Genomic DNA, 20,019 nt, shown 5'->3' on the forward strand with positions numbered 1-20,019 from the left:
TCCTGCTATATGAGCCACGGTACAATTCCAACTAAGAGAGTTATTAACCCTAAGTATTGACGCAACTCTGGTGTCTGGCTTTCATGCCAGCGACCCGGGTTCGATGCCTTGCCGTTCGTGTCAAAAGTGGGATGATTGCTGTGAGGCCATCAAAACGCACGGCCCGGACTTGTAAGGGGGGTTAAGCATACGAAGCACCGGAACGTGCCTTCCCGTTTGTAAGGGGCAGTGTTGCGTCTGCAGTGTTATAATTCCTACCAAGTGACGTCACTATTGACGCGATGCGTTTCCTTTCACACCAGCGACCCGGGTTCGATTTTTGGTCCACCGTTCGCTACAATATTCGTTCGCTACAACAGTCAATTTAGTGTATGTAAACTTCTGACCCACTGGAATTGTGGTACAGTGAATTAAGTGAAATTATTTTTCTGTAAACAATTGTTGGAAAAATTACTTGTCATGCACAAAGTATATGTCCTAACCGACTTGCCAAAACTATAGTTTGTTAACAAGAAATTTGTTGAGTGGTTGAAAAACGAGTTTTAATGACTCAAACCTAAGTGTATGTAAACTTCCGACTTCAACTGTATGTATCTATATTAGTGCTACTTAAGCCAAAACCATGTAAATGTGACAGTTTCTTAGATTTTTGGATTAAACTTCGGATTAAACTTTGTAATTAGTTGTATGTCCTTCCTTTGGGGAGCCATTTCTTAAGTGTCGTCATAATAGCATGTAAATGTAGGGGTTTTGTTCTACCACAAGGTAATGCTGTTGGATAATTAAATCGGTTCAAAATGGCAGATTGAAAAAAAGAAACAGTCTTGATACTGAAGCACACATTATTACAGTGTATTTTATGTTATTCATATCTGAGAGTTGAGCGGTCAATGAAAAATATAAATTCTACTCCATCATTTGGCTGATAAGTGTAGACGGAACCTCGGAGTCCCATGAGCAGGTGTAGTGCTTGTCAGACTATAGTACTATTTTCTTCGCAACATAGTAGAAAGTTGATAGCTAATTTCCAAAATCGGAGACACCACAGTCTCCGTTTTAATATGCTGCAATATTAAAGAATATCAGATCGGTGGATATGCAGATTTTCTAGAAGTGAAAGACTGTCTATTGAAAAATACGATATTAATCTGTTAAAACGCTCACTTGTAGTAGCAGTTAATACATGAATAAATAGTGGTATGATTCACATAAACCCTCTGATCTTATGCTATCTCCTCATTGTGGAATTTTCTGTTAAACTTAAATCAAACATGTACTGTGTTATCCTGGGTGCCAATCTGTAGTGATGGGCATTCTGAGTCTTTTCGGTGAGCCGGATCATTTTTGTTCCGTTCACCTAAAAGACATTTGTCTAAATACAGATCTTCGTTTAGAAATCTCTCCCCACTATTTGTTGTTCATACAGTGAGGATTTACCATCTTCAGATAATGTAAAACAAAGTGGTATCTGATCAAATGTGGATGTTGGATATTTAAATTGATCAGCAGCATCAGGAATTGGAATAACATCACAGATCATTTTTTGTTGTTGAAGTAGCTAGTTAACCCTATTTGGCCAATTTCTGCCAGCGAGTATTCCACAATGAGCGAGTTCGTTTAACATTGCCAGTTGCCCTGGATGGGCGGATGTTGCATATTTTAGACCATTCCATTGGTCGTTAAGCAACATCTCAACCGACCCGGTGCACCGGGGCATGCAAGACGAACTCGCCCACTGACAATCAAACTACGTACCCAACGAGCCTCGAGGACTTGTCAGCAGTGCATCTGGAATATAAAAAAATAGACAGTATTAAAGTTTAGGTGAGTAACAGTTAATGTCACTTTCTCTTTAAGATATTAATTGATCGTTTCTATTCAATTATTGGAATGCAAGAACACTAGCCACACCTAGAAATACTATTGAGTGGCTTGTTTATGACTTGGTCCTGACATGGCTAGCTGGCAAATCCACATGCTAGCTAATGCTAAAGTAATGTAGCTAGTTTGCGGCTGGTAGCAGCTATGCTACAAGCCATTACATTTTATCAGGTCTTTGCCATCCATCCGATTTTCTGATTATGCAGGCACATCAAAGGTAATGTTAGATAATTAATTCAATTTAATCATGAGTATTTCTTAATCAATTGAACCATTGATGCCATTCGAAATAAGGGTATGTGGAATTAGTGCTGTAGCTAATATGGTTTTGATTACTTTAAGAAAAAACACACATATATATATATAGCTAATTTATATATGTTGTGGGGGTTGCATAAAAAGTAAAATATTGTAGCGAACGGTGGACCAAAAATCGAACCCGGGTCGCTGGTGTGAAAGGCAACGCATCGCGTCAATAGTGACGTCACTTGGTAGGAATTATAACACTGCCCCTTACAACGGGAAAGTACGTTCCGGTGCTTCGTATGCTTAACCCCCCTTAAAAGTCCGAGCCGTGCGTTCTGATGGCCTCACAGCAGTCATCCCACTTTTGACACGAACGGCAAGGCATCGAACCCTGGTCGCTGGCATGAAAGCCAGACACCCGAGTTGCGTCAATACTCAGTAGGGTTAATAACTCTCTTAGTTGGAATTGTACCGTGGCTCATATAGCAGGATCACTATTGCAGTGTCCAGGATTTGTTACTCTGTGTGTTTATATTGTATGTAAGTATCAAGCCAGGATGCTGTGTTTAAAGTATATTTAACTTGTTTAAAATATATTTGACTTTTGATTAAAAACCTACTAAAAGGGTGTTTACCACATGAGTGCCTCAATTTGCATGAAAATAAGTAAATGCACTCTTTCAGTGTCCAGMACGTTTGCTTCTAGGAAGGAAGCCCCGGGATGCTGTGTTTAASGTGTTATCCCGATCGGTCTTAGGTAGATTTATGATGGACAATAAACCACTTAAAACAGTTGATTAATCACCGACTTTTCAATCTTCTGATAGTGTAGTKAGGTGATTCTCATGAAACCTGTTTTAACCCTGGCAGTAGTTGAATTACACTGAACTAAAATATAAACGCAAAATGCTACAATTTCAAAGATTTTTTGAGTTTTTTAAATTTATGTTTATTTTTAATTGAACCTTTTTAACTAGCCAAGTCAGTTAGAACAAATTCTTATTTACAATGACGGCCTACCGTTCATATAAGGAAATAAGTCAACTGAAATWAATTKATTTTAYYCCCTAATCTATGGATTTCATGTGACTGGGAACACAGATATGCATGTGTTGGTCACAGATACCTTTTAAAAAAGGTAGGGGCATGGATCAGAAAACCAGTCAGTATCTGGTGTGACCACCATTTGCCTCATGCAGCATGACACGTCTCCTTCACATAGAGTTGATCAGGTTGTTTATTGTGACCTGTGGAATGTTGTCCCAATCCTCTTCAATGACTGTGCGAAGTTGCTGGATATTGGCGGGAACTGGAACACGCTATTGCACACGTCAATCCAGAGCATCCCAAACATGCTCAACAGGCTTCATGTCTGGTGGGTATGTAGGCCATGAAAGAAGTGGGACATTTTTTATCTTATAGGAATAGTGTAGAGATCCTTACGACATAGGGCCATGCTGAAACATGAGGCGAATGAATGGCATGACAATTGCCCTCAGGATCTTGCCATTGAAAAATGCAATTGGGTTTGTTGGCTGTAGCTTATGCCTGCCCATACCATAACCCCACTGACACCATGGGGATCTCTGTTCACAATGTTGACATCAGCAAACTACTCGCTCACACAATGCCATACATGCTGTCTGCCATCTGCCCGGTACAGTTGAAACTGGGATTCATCTGTGAAGAGCACACTTCTCCACCGTGCTAATGAACATCGAAGGTGAGCATTTGCCCACTGAAGTCGGTTTCGATGCCGAACTGCAGTCAGGTCAAGACCCTCTTGAGGGCGACAAGCATGCAAATTAGCTTCCCTGAGATGGTTTCAGACAACTTTTGCAAAAATTCTTAGGTTGTGCAAACCCACAGTTCCATCATCTGTCTGGGTGTCTGGTCTCAGACTATCCCGCAGGTAAAGAAGACGGATGTGGAGATCCTGGGCTGGTGTAGTTACAAGTGGTCTGCGGTTGTGAGGCCGGTTGGACGTACTGCCAAATTCTCTAAAACGAAGTTGGTGGCAGCTTATGGTAGAGAAATTAACATTCAATTCTCTGGCAACAGCTCTGGTGGACATTCCTGCAGTCAGCATGCCAATCTCTCAAAATGTGAGACATCTGTGGCATTTTGTGTGGCAAAATTGCACATTTTAGAGTGGCCTTTTATTGTCCCCAGCACAAGGTGCACCTGTGTAATGATTGTGCTGTTTAATCAGCTTCTTGATATGCCACACCTGTCAGGTGGATGGATTATCTTGGCAAAGGAGAAATGTTCACTAACGGGTATAAACAAATTTGTGCACAAAATTTAAGAGAAATAAGCTTTTTGTGCATATGGAACATTTCTGGGATCTTTTATTTCAGTTCATGAAACCAACAGTTTACATGTTGCATTTCTATTTATTCAGTTTAGAAAACCATGATGCATCTTCAACAATCAACTATCATTCTGAAGACGAGATGTCTAGTGTCTGATTTAAAATACATTTGACATTTTCACACTTAATTTTTTACATTTTAACCCCAAATTCTCATTACCGAAATGCATCCAGATGAAATTCTCAGGTAATTGTTATATACCTGCATTGGTGGTTGTGGAAGTTGTGGTAAAATGCATAATATATGATCAAGTGCCAGTGGGTCACCCACAGCTCTGACTGGTGTTAGGCGGTACTGTCAGCAACTGATATGAGCTGATACTGATATGAGTAAATGATGCAGGTAGCTGCTAAAGTCATAAACAGGAATTTAAACAAGACTTAAATAAGTGTTGATACAATATGTATAGCTTATTAATACTACAAGGGCCCAGAGTTTTCCCCAGTTAGCCCACTTCTTCTTTCCCTACTGAATCTCCTTTTGTAATCCTTTTGTAGCAATCTACTTTTGTAACAGTTCTGAATGGGCTGAGAAAAGACCTGACTCTGACAAGCTAGCCCTCCCCTTGGTTCACGCCCCTTGGCTAGTTTGGCTTGGTGGCCCTTGATTGGTCAATAAGGAGGCGTTGAAGGAGATTGAAAGACCTATTGGTTGCTGGAGCAGAACTGGTATAGGGTGAAGTTGCCCCTAGATGCTGATCTGGGGTCAGTTTTGCATTTCCCCCACTATTGGTTAAGGTTAGTATCGAGGAAGGGAAGCTTATCCTAGATCTGTATCTATGGCAGGGATGGGTAACTTCAGCCCTCGGGGCCAGAGTGGTGTCACACTTTTTCTCCATCCCCTAGCACGCACAGCTGATTAAACTAATTACTCTCTGAACTGAAGTTGATTATTGGAGTCAGGTGTGTTAGCTGGGGCTGGGGCAAAAGTGCAACACCAATCAGGCTCCCGGTCTAGGGGAAACTTCACTCCAGAGCAGCAGAAACATGTTGGCAGTGAAACAGAGAGCAGTTAATATCGAGTTATAGTGAGTCATGCTAAGTTAACTGGAACTGGATATCTCATATGACAAATACCCCTTAAATTGTTAAGGCTAACCTTTCTATTTGAAAACATACATTCTCAACACCGAGTCATTTAGGACACAGAGTTCCATATACATTGAACTGAAACTGAACAGTTTAGCCCTATTCCTGCCATGTGAGATTTTCCCCTCTGTAGATATAACTAGGTACTACTATGAACAGGTTACTTCAGGGGTTATGACAGGTGTACTTTGAACAATTTGAACAATTATTTTGAACTTTGGTGCATGCCCTGGTTGTATTGTTGGGTGCATGCCCTACTCATGCTGGGGTCACCCAGGCACAGTGAAATCTGATAGCACCGACTCTCTTTTTAGGTCACACACACACACTGGGCTCTATTTTAACAAACCTAGGCCTAACGCAATGGTAAATCTTAGTGCTGGCGGTAGCATTATAGGTTTGGGGGTGTGGCAGAAATATTTGAGCTATTTTCACAATCGGAATTATGGGTGCGGTAGTGCGAAAGGACTGGGTTTTGATTCATAAATTAGTTGTAGGTGTGTGTAGGCTTGACCCCCTCACTGGCCAATCAGAACGTGCTCCAGGGCTAAGTATGTGGTTGCTTCAAGTTGTGTATTTACAGTCTTTTTATGTATTGCATTGTCATCAACTCCAATAAGAATGTTAGTCCGTTACAGCATAGTTTTTTAAATAGCCTAGAGAAACTAAATGTATGTAGGCCTATCTCATCTTTCCTAAATATGTTGAACATGTTTGCGGTCTACATTGTAGGAAGCCTAATTACATGGCTTCAATAAATGGGTTTGGTTGTTTAGCAACAAAACTGACAGGTGTGTGTGTGCGCAACTATGGGGCAAAGCAATGGGGTTGGCTTAGAATTTAAATTATATTTAGTCTCCAATGTTTATTGAAATCAAATACATTTGCACAATGACCACTTGTTGTCTCTCAAATACATTGTTACAGTTGTTGGTTAGCTAGCTTGTGAATTTTAGCCATATTAGCATTGCCATGAAATCAGTCAAAACACCTCAAAACAAGACATGGTATCAAGAACAAGATGAAACTAGCTGAAATGAGACACGTACGATTCCCAACATGGCAGTTTCTTGTCAATGTTGGTAGCCATCTGGCCATCCAGAATCACAACAACTCTGACTTCTGCCCCATTGAAGCATGTGCATTGTTTTCGTGACGTTTTCAGCTAGCCCATATGGAAATATACTGAACAAAAATAGAAACGCATCATGTAAAGTGTTGGTCCCACGTTTCATGAGCTGAAATAAAAGATCCTAGAAATGTTTCACACGCACGAAAAGCTTTTTTCTCTCAAATTGTGTGCCCAAATTTGTTTACATCCCAGTTAGTGAGAATTTCTTCTTTGCTACGATAATCCATCTGCCTGACAGGTGTGGCATATCAAGAAGCTGATCAAACAGCATTATCATTACACAGGTGCACCTTGTGCTGGGGACAATAAAAGGCCACTCTAAAATGTGCAGTTTTGTCATGCAATGCTACAGATACAGAACGTTTTGAGAGAGTGTGCAATTGGCATGCTGACTGCAGGAGTGTCCACCAGAGCTGTTGCCAGCTAATTGAATGTTAATTTCTCTACCATAAGCCCCCTCCAACGTTGTTTTAGAGAATTTGGCAGTACGTCCAACCGGCCTCACAACTGCAGACCACATGTAACCACGCCTGCCCAGGACCTCCACATCCGGCTTCTTCACCTGAGGGATCGTTTGAGACCAGCCATCCAGACAGCTGATGAAACTCAATAGTTTTTCTGAATGTAATAAAGCCCTTTTGTGGGGGAAAAACTCATTCTGATTGGCTGGGCCTAGCTATGCCCTCCCAGGCCCATCCATGGCTGCGCCCCTGCTCAGTCTTGTGAAATCTATAGATTAGGGCCTAATTTATTTATTTCAATTGACTGATTTCCTTATATGAACTGTAACTGTAAAATTGTTGAAATTGTTGCATGTTGTGTTTTTATATTTTTGTTCAGTATATATTGTTAAACATAGCATTCACACTGATATAGGGGCTAGCCATGGACATGTCAAATGTTGTCAATAAGCAAGATTCAATTCACTATTGATGAGGCTTAGAAGAGTGAATAATTCAAATCAAAACGAAACAACTTGTTTTAAATAGGCTATGTCGAAATACAGTTACAGGCACCATACTTGCTCCCCGTGGGCATATAATATTAAAGGAAAAAATCAACCCAAAACCACTAATCGAATCTTTACTGGCCCGGACATGGCCAATAGGTTGACGTGCTTTCTCTCTATGTTCAGCTGTATTAGGCAAAAGTTGGTTATTATGGTATGTATTAAAAAGCTGTGTAATATAATCTAGCAATGTAAGTCATTACTCTCATTTTGAGAATATTTTTTAACATCTCAGAATAGGATGCTGCCCCTTTAAGACAACAGCCTTTAAAAATAGATATTGATCTGGCTAATGTATGCTCGCCAAGATTAATGCTAAGTGTCTTTTTTCTTTGTGCAGACTATCAGCAGTAGCTAGCATATTACTAGGATGTTCACACTTGAACGTTTACTTGTAAATCAATTTCCCTAAATTCTGCAAGTGGATTGATGAGAGCTTATTTCTACTCTCGACAGCTCATGTGTGCTGTGTGAACGCATCAATTTAGCTATGTACTTCTCGAGAAGTTGTGACTCGCGAGGAGCGTTGTTGAATGAACGTCCAATCATATTGCTCAAATACAAATAGCATGACTTTTTTTGCGTGTAGTCTTTAATGGTTTTCAATAAATTAGTAAGCTGACAACGTCACGAAAACGATGCACACGCTTCAATGGGGCAGAAGTCAGAGTTGTTGTGATTCTGGATGGCCAGATAGCTACCAACAATGACAAACTGCCACGTGGGGAATCGTGACTCATTTCAGATAGTTTCATCTTGTTCTTGATACCATGTCTTATTTTGAGTTGTTTTGACTGATTTCAAGTCAATTCTAATATGGCTTAAATTCGTTAGCTAGCTAAACAACAACTGTAACAATGTATTTGAGAGGAAACAAGTGCTCATTTTGCAAATGTATTTATGTTTTCAATAACAATTGGAGACGAAATATAGTTGACATGTTGTCAACAATCTAAGCCAACCCTGTCTGTTTTTCCCCATAGTTGCGCACACGTCGGTTTTGTTGCTAAACAACCAACCGGTCTATGGCAGACAAAGACACAGCAGGTAAATGTTGAACTGGTACGCCAAATTGCACTGAGAAGTTACTGGCTCCTGGGTGGATGAAACCCACAACAGCGGTGTCATCTGCGTATTTAAAGAATTTGTGGGCTGGATCAGAGGATTGACAATCGTTCGTGTACACGATTGGCGAAAGTACGCAACCTTGCGGGGCTCCCGTATTCACCGTTTTAGATGTGGAGATGGCGGAGTTAAATTTAACTTGTTGGGTACGGTTCACAAGGAAACTGTTAATCCAGTTGATCAGTACAGAGTTGACACCCATATTCACCAGTTTATCCACCAGTAGGTGGGATTGGATGTTATTGAACGTGCTACTGAAGTCAATGAATACCACTTTAACTAGGCTTTTTGCCTGTTCTAAGTGTTTAAATGTTGTTCAGCGTGACCAGTAACACATCATCAACACCCCTGGTTTGGATTTAGTTGAGACACCAGAGAGAAGATGTTTTTATAAAAAAAAAATCTAAACATTTCATAGGTACAGATTTTTTTTTTTTAGGTACTGTGACAATCAGCTGTTTTTTCCATGAATCTGGAATTATCCCGCTTTCTAGTGACTGCACTTTCTGCTGCGATGTAAAATCACACATCAAACCTGCAATAGAAACTGTTCAAATAATTTGCAAAGACAAAGTCATTATCAACGGTCATGCAATGTCTCTTTGGTTTGTAACCCGTGTTGGTTTGTAGCCTTTGCCAGGCTTTCCTACTGTCATTGTCCTTAAAAAAGTTTTCTAATTTGTCTTTGTATGCTGCCTTGAACTCCTTGATATTGCTTTTGAGTCTTCTATGAATATTTTTCCTTTGCTCTTTACTACCACCAGATTTTAAACACTTGCTTTTTCTTATCGAGGAGCTCTTTTAATTCCCAAGTCACCCACGGTTTATTATTGGGGAAAATGTTGACTTTCTTTTGGGGAATAGCGAGATCCTCTCTGAAACGGATGTACTCCAAGACAGCCTCTTCCAGGTGGTCGGCGCTGACCGTCAGGGCCACCCAGTCAGTGGACTTGAAACAGTCCTGGAGGGCGTCAGTAGCTTCAGGAGTCCAGCTTTTAATCTCCACCTATTTAGCCTTCTCTCGCTGCAGTCGCGGTTTGTAGACTGGGATGAGCCGAACCATGTTATGAGCCGAATCCCCGAGATTGGGTAGTGGCTTGGAGGAATACGCACCTGGGATGTTACCATAACAGAGGTCCAGACAGGCTTCATTTCGGGTAGGACATGTAAAATATTGTTGGTATGATGGTAAATGTTCAGATTGACTGCACATGTTAAAGTCTCCCATGATCAGCTTTACTGCGTCAGGTGACTGTTTCAGCCTGGGATACAAGGTCATGGATCATGTCGGCAGCTGTGGGCTATGTAAACAAATAGTCAGGCTTGATTTATTTCCTGTGGCAGGTAGTATAGCTGTAGGCTAAGAGCAAGGAGTTCAATGTCTTTAGTACACACCTGGTGCTTCGTTGTGATATGGGCTGAATTACAGTATTTCTCGTTGATGAACTCAAACTCTTCTGCCTTTCCTCTTACCGGAGTTGATGCTTCGGTCCATTCTAATGATTGTGTAGCCGTCCAGCTCCACTGCAGAGTCAGGTTCCTGTTCCATAAGCCAGGTCTCAGACAGATCAGGCAGGATTGTCGGTACTCGGAAAGGTATTGCCTATAGCTCGTCAGTAGGCTTGGGCGGTAGACCGTATACTGGGATATTTGGAAATAGCCACGGGATGGTTTTCAATACTGTTGAAATGATTTTTGCAATGTTTGTTTTTTTCAATAAATTTTCATTTTTGTAGCTACTTTTTATGCAAATACCTGTAGTTAACTTGTGCAATACGTTAGGAGATAAAGCAGATCACGTTCTTAATTTCACCTGTCACATTATTTTACATTATGAAACGTATTGTAGTTCCCCAGTTGAGCCAGTCACATGTTTGTTTGTAAATAGCACAATGTGAGAAAGCGGGAGCAGGTGAGTCCAGCTGTGTATTGACAGTATTCGCATTTTATATTGAAAGTCCATTGTAGTGTAAACTTGCAGCCAAGGGTCGGTGATTAAGCATGATATCTTGTGTATGATGTCCGCGGTTGCGGCTCGCTGTATCCGTTGTTGGTTAGGTCGACAGCTTGATTGGTGTATTTCACTTAAAACATTTTTTTTTAAACTAACAGCAAAGTACTGCTATTTGCCTCATTATTAGCTATCGGATTTCATACCACTAAAAACTTGGTTGATTGAGGTGGATCTCAACTTTAAAACACATTAAATAAACAAGCACGAAAACGACAAGCGCAAATGACCGTGTCTCTGCAAGAGCAGCCCCCATACATAATATGTTCTAGAAACATCATGGAAGGATCATACAGATTGCATTCACTCACTGTTTTGCTGCTCCTAAACTTGATCTTTTAATAAAGCTTTGGTGATTTAATATTTATTTAAAGCAGTCTCACGAACCAAATCCTTTGTTGATAGGCTGCTGTTTGGGAATGCATTGGGCATGACAAAAAAAAACGGCTACACTGAAATGAAAAACCAAGCAATCTGTGTTATTGTTAAGACCTGCTTTTGGTTGGACTCAACTTTCGTGCTGCATGCAATTGCCACTTTTGTGCTTGCTTTTACGACATACCTCAAATATTACCACCCCTCCCACCTCAGTACAAGTGGGTTGATGTGAGACAGGTAAATTGCCGAACCTGGCATAAGGGATGGAAAATGCCAGTGCGCCAGTTTTTACATGACAAAATTGCAAACAAAAAAATCCTTGATGTTCAATTTCACACACATCTTGGATACAACTATGATTACAGATCTCAGGTACAGATCTACCATGTTATAATATGACAGAACAGTAGGGTCAGCATTTCTCATGAGGCAGTTGACTGTGTTAAAAAGAATGACATCCATGTTTTGTACGGGTCCATGCTATGGGTATGTTTAAATGAGATGTTCATGTTAGGGGAACATGTATATTTGTGCTTCTTGTTTATTAATTGTACTTCTTTCCCCTCAGACTACCAACACCAATGCAATGCTGCTCCTCAGACACTGTCGAGGCCTAACCAGAGTAGACCTTTTCAAGACACAAAGGTAGTCATAAAATAAGCTGCATTTGTTACCTTTCAGATTAAAAGTAATGTCAAAGTTATAAAAAAATATATCACTAACTGCATTGCCATTCTGGCAGATCTGGCATCTGCCTTGTCTCCTTATTGCTATAGTCCACTTTAATGACCTGTTTATGTCTTGCCTAGTCAAAGGTCTGAGTCGGAACAGCCACTAAAAAGATCTTACATGTCTTTAAAAAAAAAATGTTTATACACCAGCCACCCAGGGCTGTCAGCCAGCAAAGTGCAAGGCAGGGCCAGTATGTCCTGACTGACTTAAAGGAATCATTTTCACTACGGCTATCTGCGTCCCAAATGTCATCCTATTCCTTAGCATTCGGAAAGTATTCAGACCCCTTCACTTTTTAAACATTTAGTTAAGTTACAGCCTTATTCTAAAATGGATTAAATTGTTTTCCCCCCTATCAGTCTACACAGAATACCCCATAATGACAAAGCAAAAACCGTCTTTTAGAAATTATATTTAAAAAAAGATAACATTTACATAAGTATTCAGACCCTTTACTCAGTACTTTGTTGAAGAACCTCTGGCAGCGATTACAGCCTTGAGTCTTCTTGGGTCTTCTTGGGTATGACGCTATAAGCTTGGCACACCTGTATTTAGGAAGTTTCACCCATTCTTCTCTGCAGATCCTCTCAAGCTCTGTCAGGTTGAATGGCGAGCGTCGCTGCACAGCTATTTTTATGTCTCTCCGGAGATGTTCGATCGGGTTCAAGTCCGGGCTCTGTCTGGGCCACTCAAGGACATTCAGAGACTTGTCCTGAAGCCACTCCTGCGTTGTCTAGGTTGTGTGCTTAGGGTTGTTGTCCTGTTGGAAGGTGAACCTTCTCCCCAGTCTGAGGTCCTGAGCGCTCTGGAGCAGGTTTTCATCAAGGATCTCTGTACTTTGCTCCGTTCATCTTTCTCTCGATCTTGACTAGTCTCCCAGTCCCTGCCACTGAAAAACATCCCCACAGCATGATGCTGCCACCCCCATGCTTCACTGTAGGGATGGTGCCACGTTTCCTCCCGACGTGTCCGTCTGGCCACTCTATCATAAAGGCCTGATTGGTGGAGTGCTGCAGAGATGGTTGTCCTTCTGGAAGGTTGTTCCATCTCCACAGAGGAACTCTGGAGCTCTGTCAGAGTGATCTCTGTCTACAAAATGTAGAAAATGTCAAGGGGTCTAAATACTTTCCAAATGTACTGTACATAGTGCACTACTTTTGACCAGCACTCAAAGTAAAAAGTGATCAAAGGTAGTGCACTAAATAGGAATGCGGCCCTAGTGTCAGAAGCTGGGTTAATGATTTCCAAGCAGGAGCAGAGATAATCAATTACCTCCTTATCAAACGAGCTTCTGAAATACAGATTTGTCTCCCCCTTTATTTGTTTAGTTAGTCTTATTGCTTATTGATATGAACTGTAAGCAGTTTGCCTGACCTCTAACATCTTTAAGGAGTGGAGTCTCCTAGGAGAGGCCTCTGTCTGGGTTATCAGGTTAAATCTGGACCATAGAAACCATTTTAACAAGTCAGTTAAGTCTAATGGGCCTAATGGGTAGAATAGCCCTCTGGTCCATGAATAGAAAAAGCTTTTGTCAGTTGCATAGTTACGCCTTATCTTACAGCAGGATCTACTCAAGTATATTTGCACTGCCTACCATAACTTGTCATTTGTATGGACATGGGTGTAACTATCTGTAACATGAATGCATTCAGTACATGAGTCAACTGCTAGGTATGTCTCAAATGACTCCCTATATAGTGCACTGCTTTTGGCCAGAGCCATTTGGGACGCACACCTAGTGTTTGTCTGATTGTGACACTGGTCTGTGTGTCTCCTACAGGGTGCAGTTGTTGCAGGGTGCGGCTCTTCCTGTGGCAGTGTGTGCGGGCAGCCTCTGTGCACGCTGGGGCAGCAGTCATGGGGGGCATAAGTCAGGGCAGTATCAACGCAGCCATGGCCCCAACTGGAGACACGCCCTGGCAGGGCTGCTGGCTGGGACAGGGGCTGTACTGGCCTATGGCCTCCACCACAGCCAGGTGAGAGGGACAGTCTGCGTACTAATAGCTGGTGTGATGGAAGTTGTGCATTTATGCTATGATACTGTTGGAGAAATCTAACCTACAATATGGGCATTTAACAGCATTTATAGTTTTTCAAGGCTGTATATTGTTCAGTACAATTCGTTTTGTTACCTGTTTTGTAGCATGAATAATGTCAAATTACTTTTCGGTATGTTTCTGCTCTTCCCCCCCCCCCCCCTTTTTTTTCTGTAGCTGATATTTGGCTGTTATTTGTCTTCTCTCCAGACTGAGCAGGCAGCCACCACTATAGTCCAGCCCATAGCCCCAGCCTCCTCTCTGCCCATCTACACCCAGGACGAGGTCACCAAACACCGCTCTGTTGAGGAGGGCGTCTGGGTCACCTACAAGGGTAGTGTCTATGACATCACAGAGTTTGTGTCCATGCACCCTGGTGGTGATAAGATCCTGCTAGCAGCAGGTGGGGCTCTGGAGCCCTTCTGGGCGCTGTACGCCGTTCACAGCCAAGACCACGTGCTGGAGATCCTGTCTGAGTATAAGGTGGGCGAGCTGTGTGTGGTCTTGTTATCTGGTCTGCGCAGGTGTGAATAATTCTAATGTTGCTACGACAGCATATCTTCCCATAACCAATTCTTATTATGAAACCTTTGTTACAATTGACTGTTTTTATCTAAATATCATAACAAAATATATACAGTGCCTTCAGAATGTATTCAGACCTCTTGACCTTTTCCACATTTTGTTACATTACAGCCTTATTCTAAAAAAAAATTTTTTTAAATCCTCAGCAATCTACACACAATACCCCATAATGACGAAGCAAAAAGTGTATTTTATTTTATTTTTGCAAATGTATTACAAATTAAAACACATACCTAATTTACATAAGTTTTCAGACCCTCTGCTATGAGACTCGAAATTGAGCTCAGGTGCATCTTGTTTCCATTGATCATTGATCATTCCATTGATCATGCTTCTACAACTTGGAGTCCACCTGTGGTAAATTCAATTGATTGGACATAATTTGGAAAGGCACATACCTGTCTATATAGTAGACCCATAGTTGGCAGTGCATGTCAGAGCAAAAATCAAGCCATGGGAAGGGATTGTCCGTAGAGCTCAGAGACAGGATTGTGTCAAGGCACAGATCTGGCGAAGGGTACCAAAACATTTCTGCAGCATTGAAGGTCCCCAAGAACACAGTAGCCTCCATCATTCTTAAATGGAAGAAGTTTGGAACCACCAAGACTCTTCCTAGAGCTGGCCACATGGCCAAACTGAACAAAAGGGCCCTGGTCAGGGAGGTGACCAAGAACCTGATTGTCACTCTGACAGAGCTCCAGAGTTCCTCTTGGAATTTCCCAAAAGGCACCTAAAGACTCTCAGACCATGAGAAACAAGATTCTCTGGTCTGATGAAACCAAGATTGAACTCTTTGGCCTGAATGCCAAGCATCACGTCTGGAGGAAACCTGGCACCATCCCTGCGGTGAAGCATGGTGGTGGTAGCATTAGGCTGTGGGGATGTTTTTCTGCGGCAGAGACTGGGAGACTAGTCAGGATTGAGGGAAAGATGAACAGAGCAAAGTACAGAGAGATCCTTGATGAAAACCTGCTCCAGAGTTCTCAGGACCTCAGACTGGGGCATAGGTTCACTTTCCAATAGAACAACGACCCTAAGCACACAGCCAAAACAATGCAGGAGTGGCTTCGGGACAAGTCTCAATGTCCTTGAGTGGCCCGGCCAGAGCCCGGACCTGAACTCAATCGAACATCTCTGGAGAGACCTGAAAACAGCTGTGCAGCAACTCTCCCCATCCAACCTGACAGAGCTTTAGAGGATCTGTATAGAAGAATGGGAGAAACTCCCCAAATACAAATGTGCCAAGCTTGTTGTGTCATACCCAAGAAGACTCTAGGCCAGGGGTCGGGAACCTTTTTGACTAAGAGAGCCATGAAAGCAAAAAATTTGGAAATTTATTTCAGTGAGAGCCATATAATATATTTTATTTCTTTCAGGCAAGCCGCAAAACGGCTAAGCACCTTCCCTCTTGACAACCAACGCACAACCAACGCACATTGCTGTGCAAAAGCAGACCAGGATAGTTATTTCCAACTTCATCCAGCAGTGTTTTAAACTGGCGATCATTTAAMGCTCGAGCAACAATAAAGTTGATCACACGAATGACCAGCGACATCACTTCCCCAAACTGCCTGTCACACATCTGAGCACAAAGTGCCTCCTGGTGTAGAATGCAATGGAAACTTAGGATGGGTCTATTTTCATGTTCACGGAGAAGCGCCACAAATCCTTTTTTATTCCCCACCATACACGGAGCACCATCAGTACACACTGAGAGAAGTTTATCCATAGGTAGATTTTTTTCTTGAGCAAACTCCATGAAAGACTTAAATAAATCCTCATCTCTTGTGGACCCTTTTAATGGCAGAACTGCAAGACTTTCTTCGCGCAGTGTGTCACCAACAGCATATCTTGCAATCACGCTGAACTGCGACAAATGGCTCARGTCTGTTGACTCATCCAAAGCCAGGGAAAAGAACGGCGCTGCATTTATGTCCTTCACTTGCGTTTCCTCCACTTTGTTTGCCATCACGATGGTACGATCATGAACAGTTCTTGCCGACAGAGGCATGTCTTGTATCCGTTTAATTATCTTGTCTTTGTTCAGAAGATCATCAAAAAGTTCATTGGCTACATCCAGCATGAACGTTTTAGCATACTCGCCATCTGTGAATGGTTTTCCGTTCCTCYCTATTGCTAAAGATCCAGCAAAGCTAGCGGAATTATAGTCACCTTGCCGGGTCCATACGCAGAGTTGCTGCTGGCTAGCTTGCACCCTGCTCAGTAGCTCTTGGCACGCTTTCTTTCTGCTGTCTCCCGCAGGGTATTTTGATGCAAAGGTAGCATGGCGCGTGTCGAAGTGCCGCTTTACATTCGACCGTTTCATCGATGTAATTTTGTCATTGCAAATTAGACACACCGCAGAACCTGCGCTCTCCACAAAGGCGAGTTCTTCGGTCCATTCGTCCTGAAATGTACGATACTCGTCATCTTTTTTTCTTTTCGCCATCTTCTTCGTCGAAGGGTTAGCTTTGAGCTAATGACCGAGCAGACTGATTCAAAAGGAGGCGTTTACCTGTTTTACCTAGCAACGGCCAACGTAGGCCAGTATCATTTAATTAAAATATCTGCGAGCCAGATGAAATCAAAAGAGCCACACCTGGCTCGGGAGCCATAGGTTCCCGACCCCTGCTCTAGGCTGTAATCGCTGCCAAAGGTGCTTCAAGAAAGTACTGAGTAAAGGGTCAGAATACTTATGTGAATGTGATATTTCAGTTTTTTATATTTAATAAATTAGCAAACATTTCTAAAATCCTGTTTTTGCTTTGTCATTATGGGGTATTGTGTGTAGATTGATTAAATAGTTTATTTTTTCCTCAATTTTAGAATAAGGCTGTAACCTAACAACATTTGGAAAAAGTCAAGGGGTCTGGATACTTTCCGAAGTCACTGTGTATGTGTGTTATATATATTGTATATATATATTTTTTTTTAAAGGTGGGTGAGCTGAGTGCGGAGGACCGGCGGAAGCAACAAAGCGTGAAATCCACGGACCCCTACTCCACCGACCCGGAGCGGCACCCTGCCCTGCGCATCAACAGCCTCAAGCCCTTCAATGCCGAGCCCCCACCCGAAATCCTCTCCGACAACTACATCACCCCTTCAGCCATCTTCTTTAAGAGGAACCACCTGCCAGTGCCACAAGTGGACCCGAAATCCTACCGGCTGCAGGTGGAGGGTGTGTTTGGTGGAGCACCTCTGAGCCTCTCTCTAGAGGAGCTGAAGACACGCTTCCCCAAACACACAGTCACGGCCACGCTGCAGTGTGCTGGCAACCGCCGCTCAGAGATGAACAAAGTCAAGCAGGTGAAGGGGCTCAATTGGGGCATAGCTGCGATAAGTAATGCTACGTGGAGCGGCGCCAGGCTGAAGGATGTGCTGCTGGCAGCTGGCTACAGGCCAGAGGTGGCCCAGCAGACATCCCACGTTCAATTTGAAGGCCTTGACAGTGACGTGACCGGCACCACCTACGGGGCATCTATCCCGCTCAACAAGGCGGTCAGTGAAGAGGGCGACGTGCTGCTGGCATACCAGATGAATGGAGAAGACCTACCTGCTGACCACGGCTATCCCGTACGGGTGGTGGTGCCGGGAACGGTGGGCGCCCGCAATGTCAAGTGGCTGGGAAAGATCATAGTGAGTGATGAGGAGAGCAGCAGCCACTGGCAGCAGAATGACTACAAGGGCTTCTCCCCTGCCACTGACTGGGACACGGTGGACTTCAAGTCGGCCCCAGCCATCCAGGAGCTGCCCGTCCAGTCGGCCATCACCCAGCCAGCGGAGGGAGCCGTGGTGGAACGCAGCGCAGAGGAGGTGACGGTGAAGGGCTACGCTTGGAGCGGGGGCGGCCGGGAGGTTGTGCGTGTCGATGTGTCTCTGGATGGGGGGCGGACCTGGCAAGTGGCGCAGCTACAGAGCAGTGAGAAGGGGCAGGTCCCGGCCCCCTCGCCCCCACCTGGCAGAGCCTGGGCCTGGAAGCTGTGGGAGCTGACAGCCCCACTGCCCCCCGCGGCCCAGGAACTGGAGATTGTGTGCAAGGCGGTGGACAACAGCTACAACATGCAGCCAGACTCAGTGGCACCTATCTGGAACCTGAGGGGAGTTTTGAGTAACGCCTGGCACAGGGTGAAAGTCACAGTCAAGGAGGATGAGGAAGAGCAGAAACTGTTGTGATCTAGGGGGTTGTGTTCAAGTCTTAAAGAGTGTAGAGGAAAACAGATGATGTTTTAACCTGCCCCTCTCCAGACAGACAGCGTGTAACACGCTAAAGCTCTGGGGGAACTGAAACTAAAGACCCCTCTGTTGACTTGTTGTGCCGCAAAACAGCTAATTCTGTCAGTGGGGATGGCATTCATCTGTGTGTAGCTAATGTTGAGCGCTTAAAGAACATTGTGGCCAGTTGGGTTAAAAAGAATCCCAAACGCACCACAAAACAAGATAACAGAAGCAAATCTGTTGGTGTCAACAGTTGCTCAAGGACAAGCAAAAACACCTTGCCAGTGCTGTCCTTTTCATATCCTAAAATCTATTCACTAACTTCTTTGGCTTTGATGACAATCTTGCTTCCATTTCTTGATTTTACATGGGTGTCATTTGCTGGATCCAGAGAATATTCTAATTCTTTGATTCTTTGCATTGTCTTAACCCATATTGATTATAGCAATTGATAAATTGTCTATTGTATAACTAATTATTAATTGTGTAAGATCAAAAGCAATTTGATCTTGTAAGTTTCAGCTAGTGTTATCTGTTGCATTAAGCAAGGTACCATATTGTTTTGATTTTCACAAAAGAAAGTTCTCAGTTGTATTTTTGAGAGAAATTTTTTTGCACACAATGTATGCATTTAAATGAATTAGCGATACTGCTTTTGTCAAGTGTGATAAAACATGTTTTCTCCACCTATCTGGTTACATGCTACATGATTGATTAGGAGCTTAAAATGAACATGTAATAAATAACACTTAAAAAAAACATATTTAGAAATAACACATTCATGTTAAATATTAAACTTACACTACATGACCAAAAGTATGTGGACAAAAGTATGCTCGTTGAACATCTCATTCCAAAACAATGGGCATTAATATGGAGTTGGTCCCCCCCTTTACTGCTATAACAGCCTCCACTCTTCTGGGAAGGCATTCCACTAGATGTTGGAACATTGATGCAGGGATTTGCTTCCATTCAGCCACAAGAGCATTAGTGAGGTTGGGCACTGATGTTGGGCGGTTAGGCCTGGCTCGCAGTCGACGTTCCAATTCATCCCAAAGGTGTTCGATGGGGTTGAGGTCAGGGCTCGTGCAGGGCATTTAAGTTCTTTCACAAAGACACTCTAATGTACTTGTCCTTTTGCTCAGTTGTGTACCGGGGCCTCCCACTCCTCTTTCTATTCTGGTTAGAGACAGTTTGTGCTGTTCT

At 42.8% G+C, this 20,019-nt stretch overlaps 1 protein-coding gene across 6 annotated transcripts; it reads left to right on the forward strand.

Annotated features, from left to right (window-relative positions):
- Positions 1-1,716: 1,716 nt before the first annotated feature.
- On the forward strand, positions 1,717-19,503 carry suox (sulfite oxidase). 6 transcript variants are annotated; one of them, XM_023996787.2, is made up of 6 exons: positions 1,733-1,824; positions 8,715-8,778; positions 11,814-11,890; positions 13,758-13,953; positions 14,191-14,496; positions 17,536-19,503. In XM_023996787.2, exons 3-6 carry the CDS (start codon positions 11,832-11,834, stop codon positions 18,769-18,771), a joined length of 1,797 nt encoding a protein of 598 aa, XP_023852555.1. In that variant the 5' UTR covers positions 1,733-1,824; positions 8,715-8,778; positions 11,814-11,831; the 3' UTR covers positions 18,772-19,503. The 6 variants fall into 6 exon arrangements, with proteins under 6 accessions (XP_023852552.1, XP_023852556.1, XP_023852555.1 ...); XM_023996784.2 differs by lacking the exon at positions 8,715-8,778 and having other exon boundaries at positions 1,717-1,824; XM_023996788.2 differs by lacking the exon at positions 8,715-8,778 and having other exon boundaries at positions 1,717-1,824; positions 14,224-14,496.
- The last annotated feature ends 516 nt before the right edge of the window (positions 19,504-20,019 follow it).

The sequence above is a fragment of the Salvelinus sp. IW2-2015 genome, linkage group LG11, assembly GCF_002910315.2.
Source record: "Salvelinus sp. IW2-2015 linkage group LG11, ASM291031v2, whole genome shotgun sequence".
Lineage (NCBI taxonomy): Eukaryota > Metazoa > Chordata > Actinopteri > Salmoniformes > Salmonidae > Salvelinus > Salvelinus sp. IW2-2015.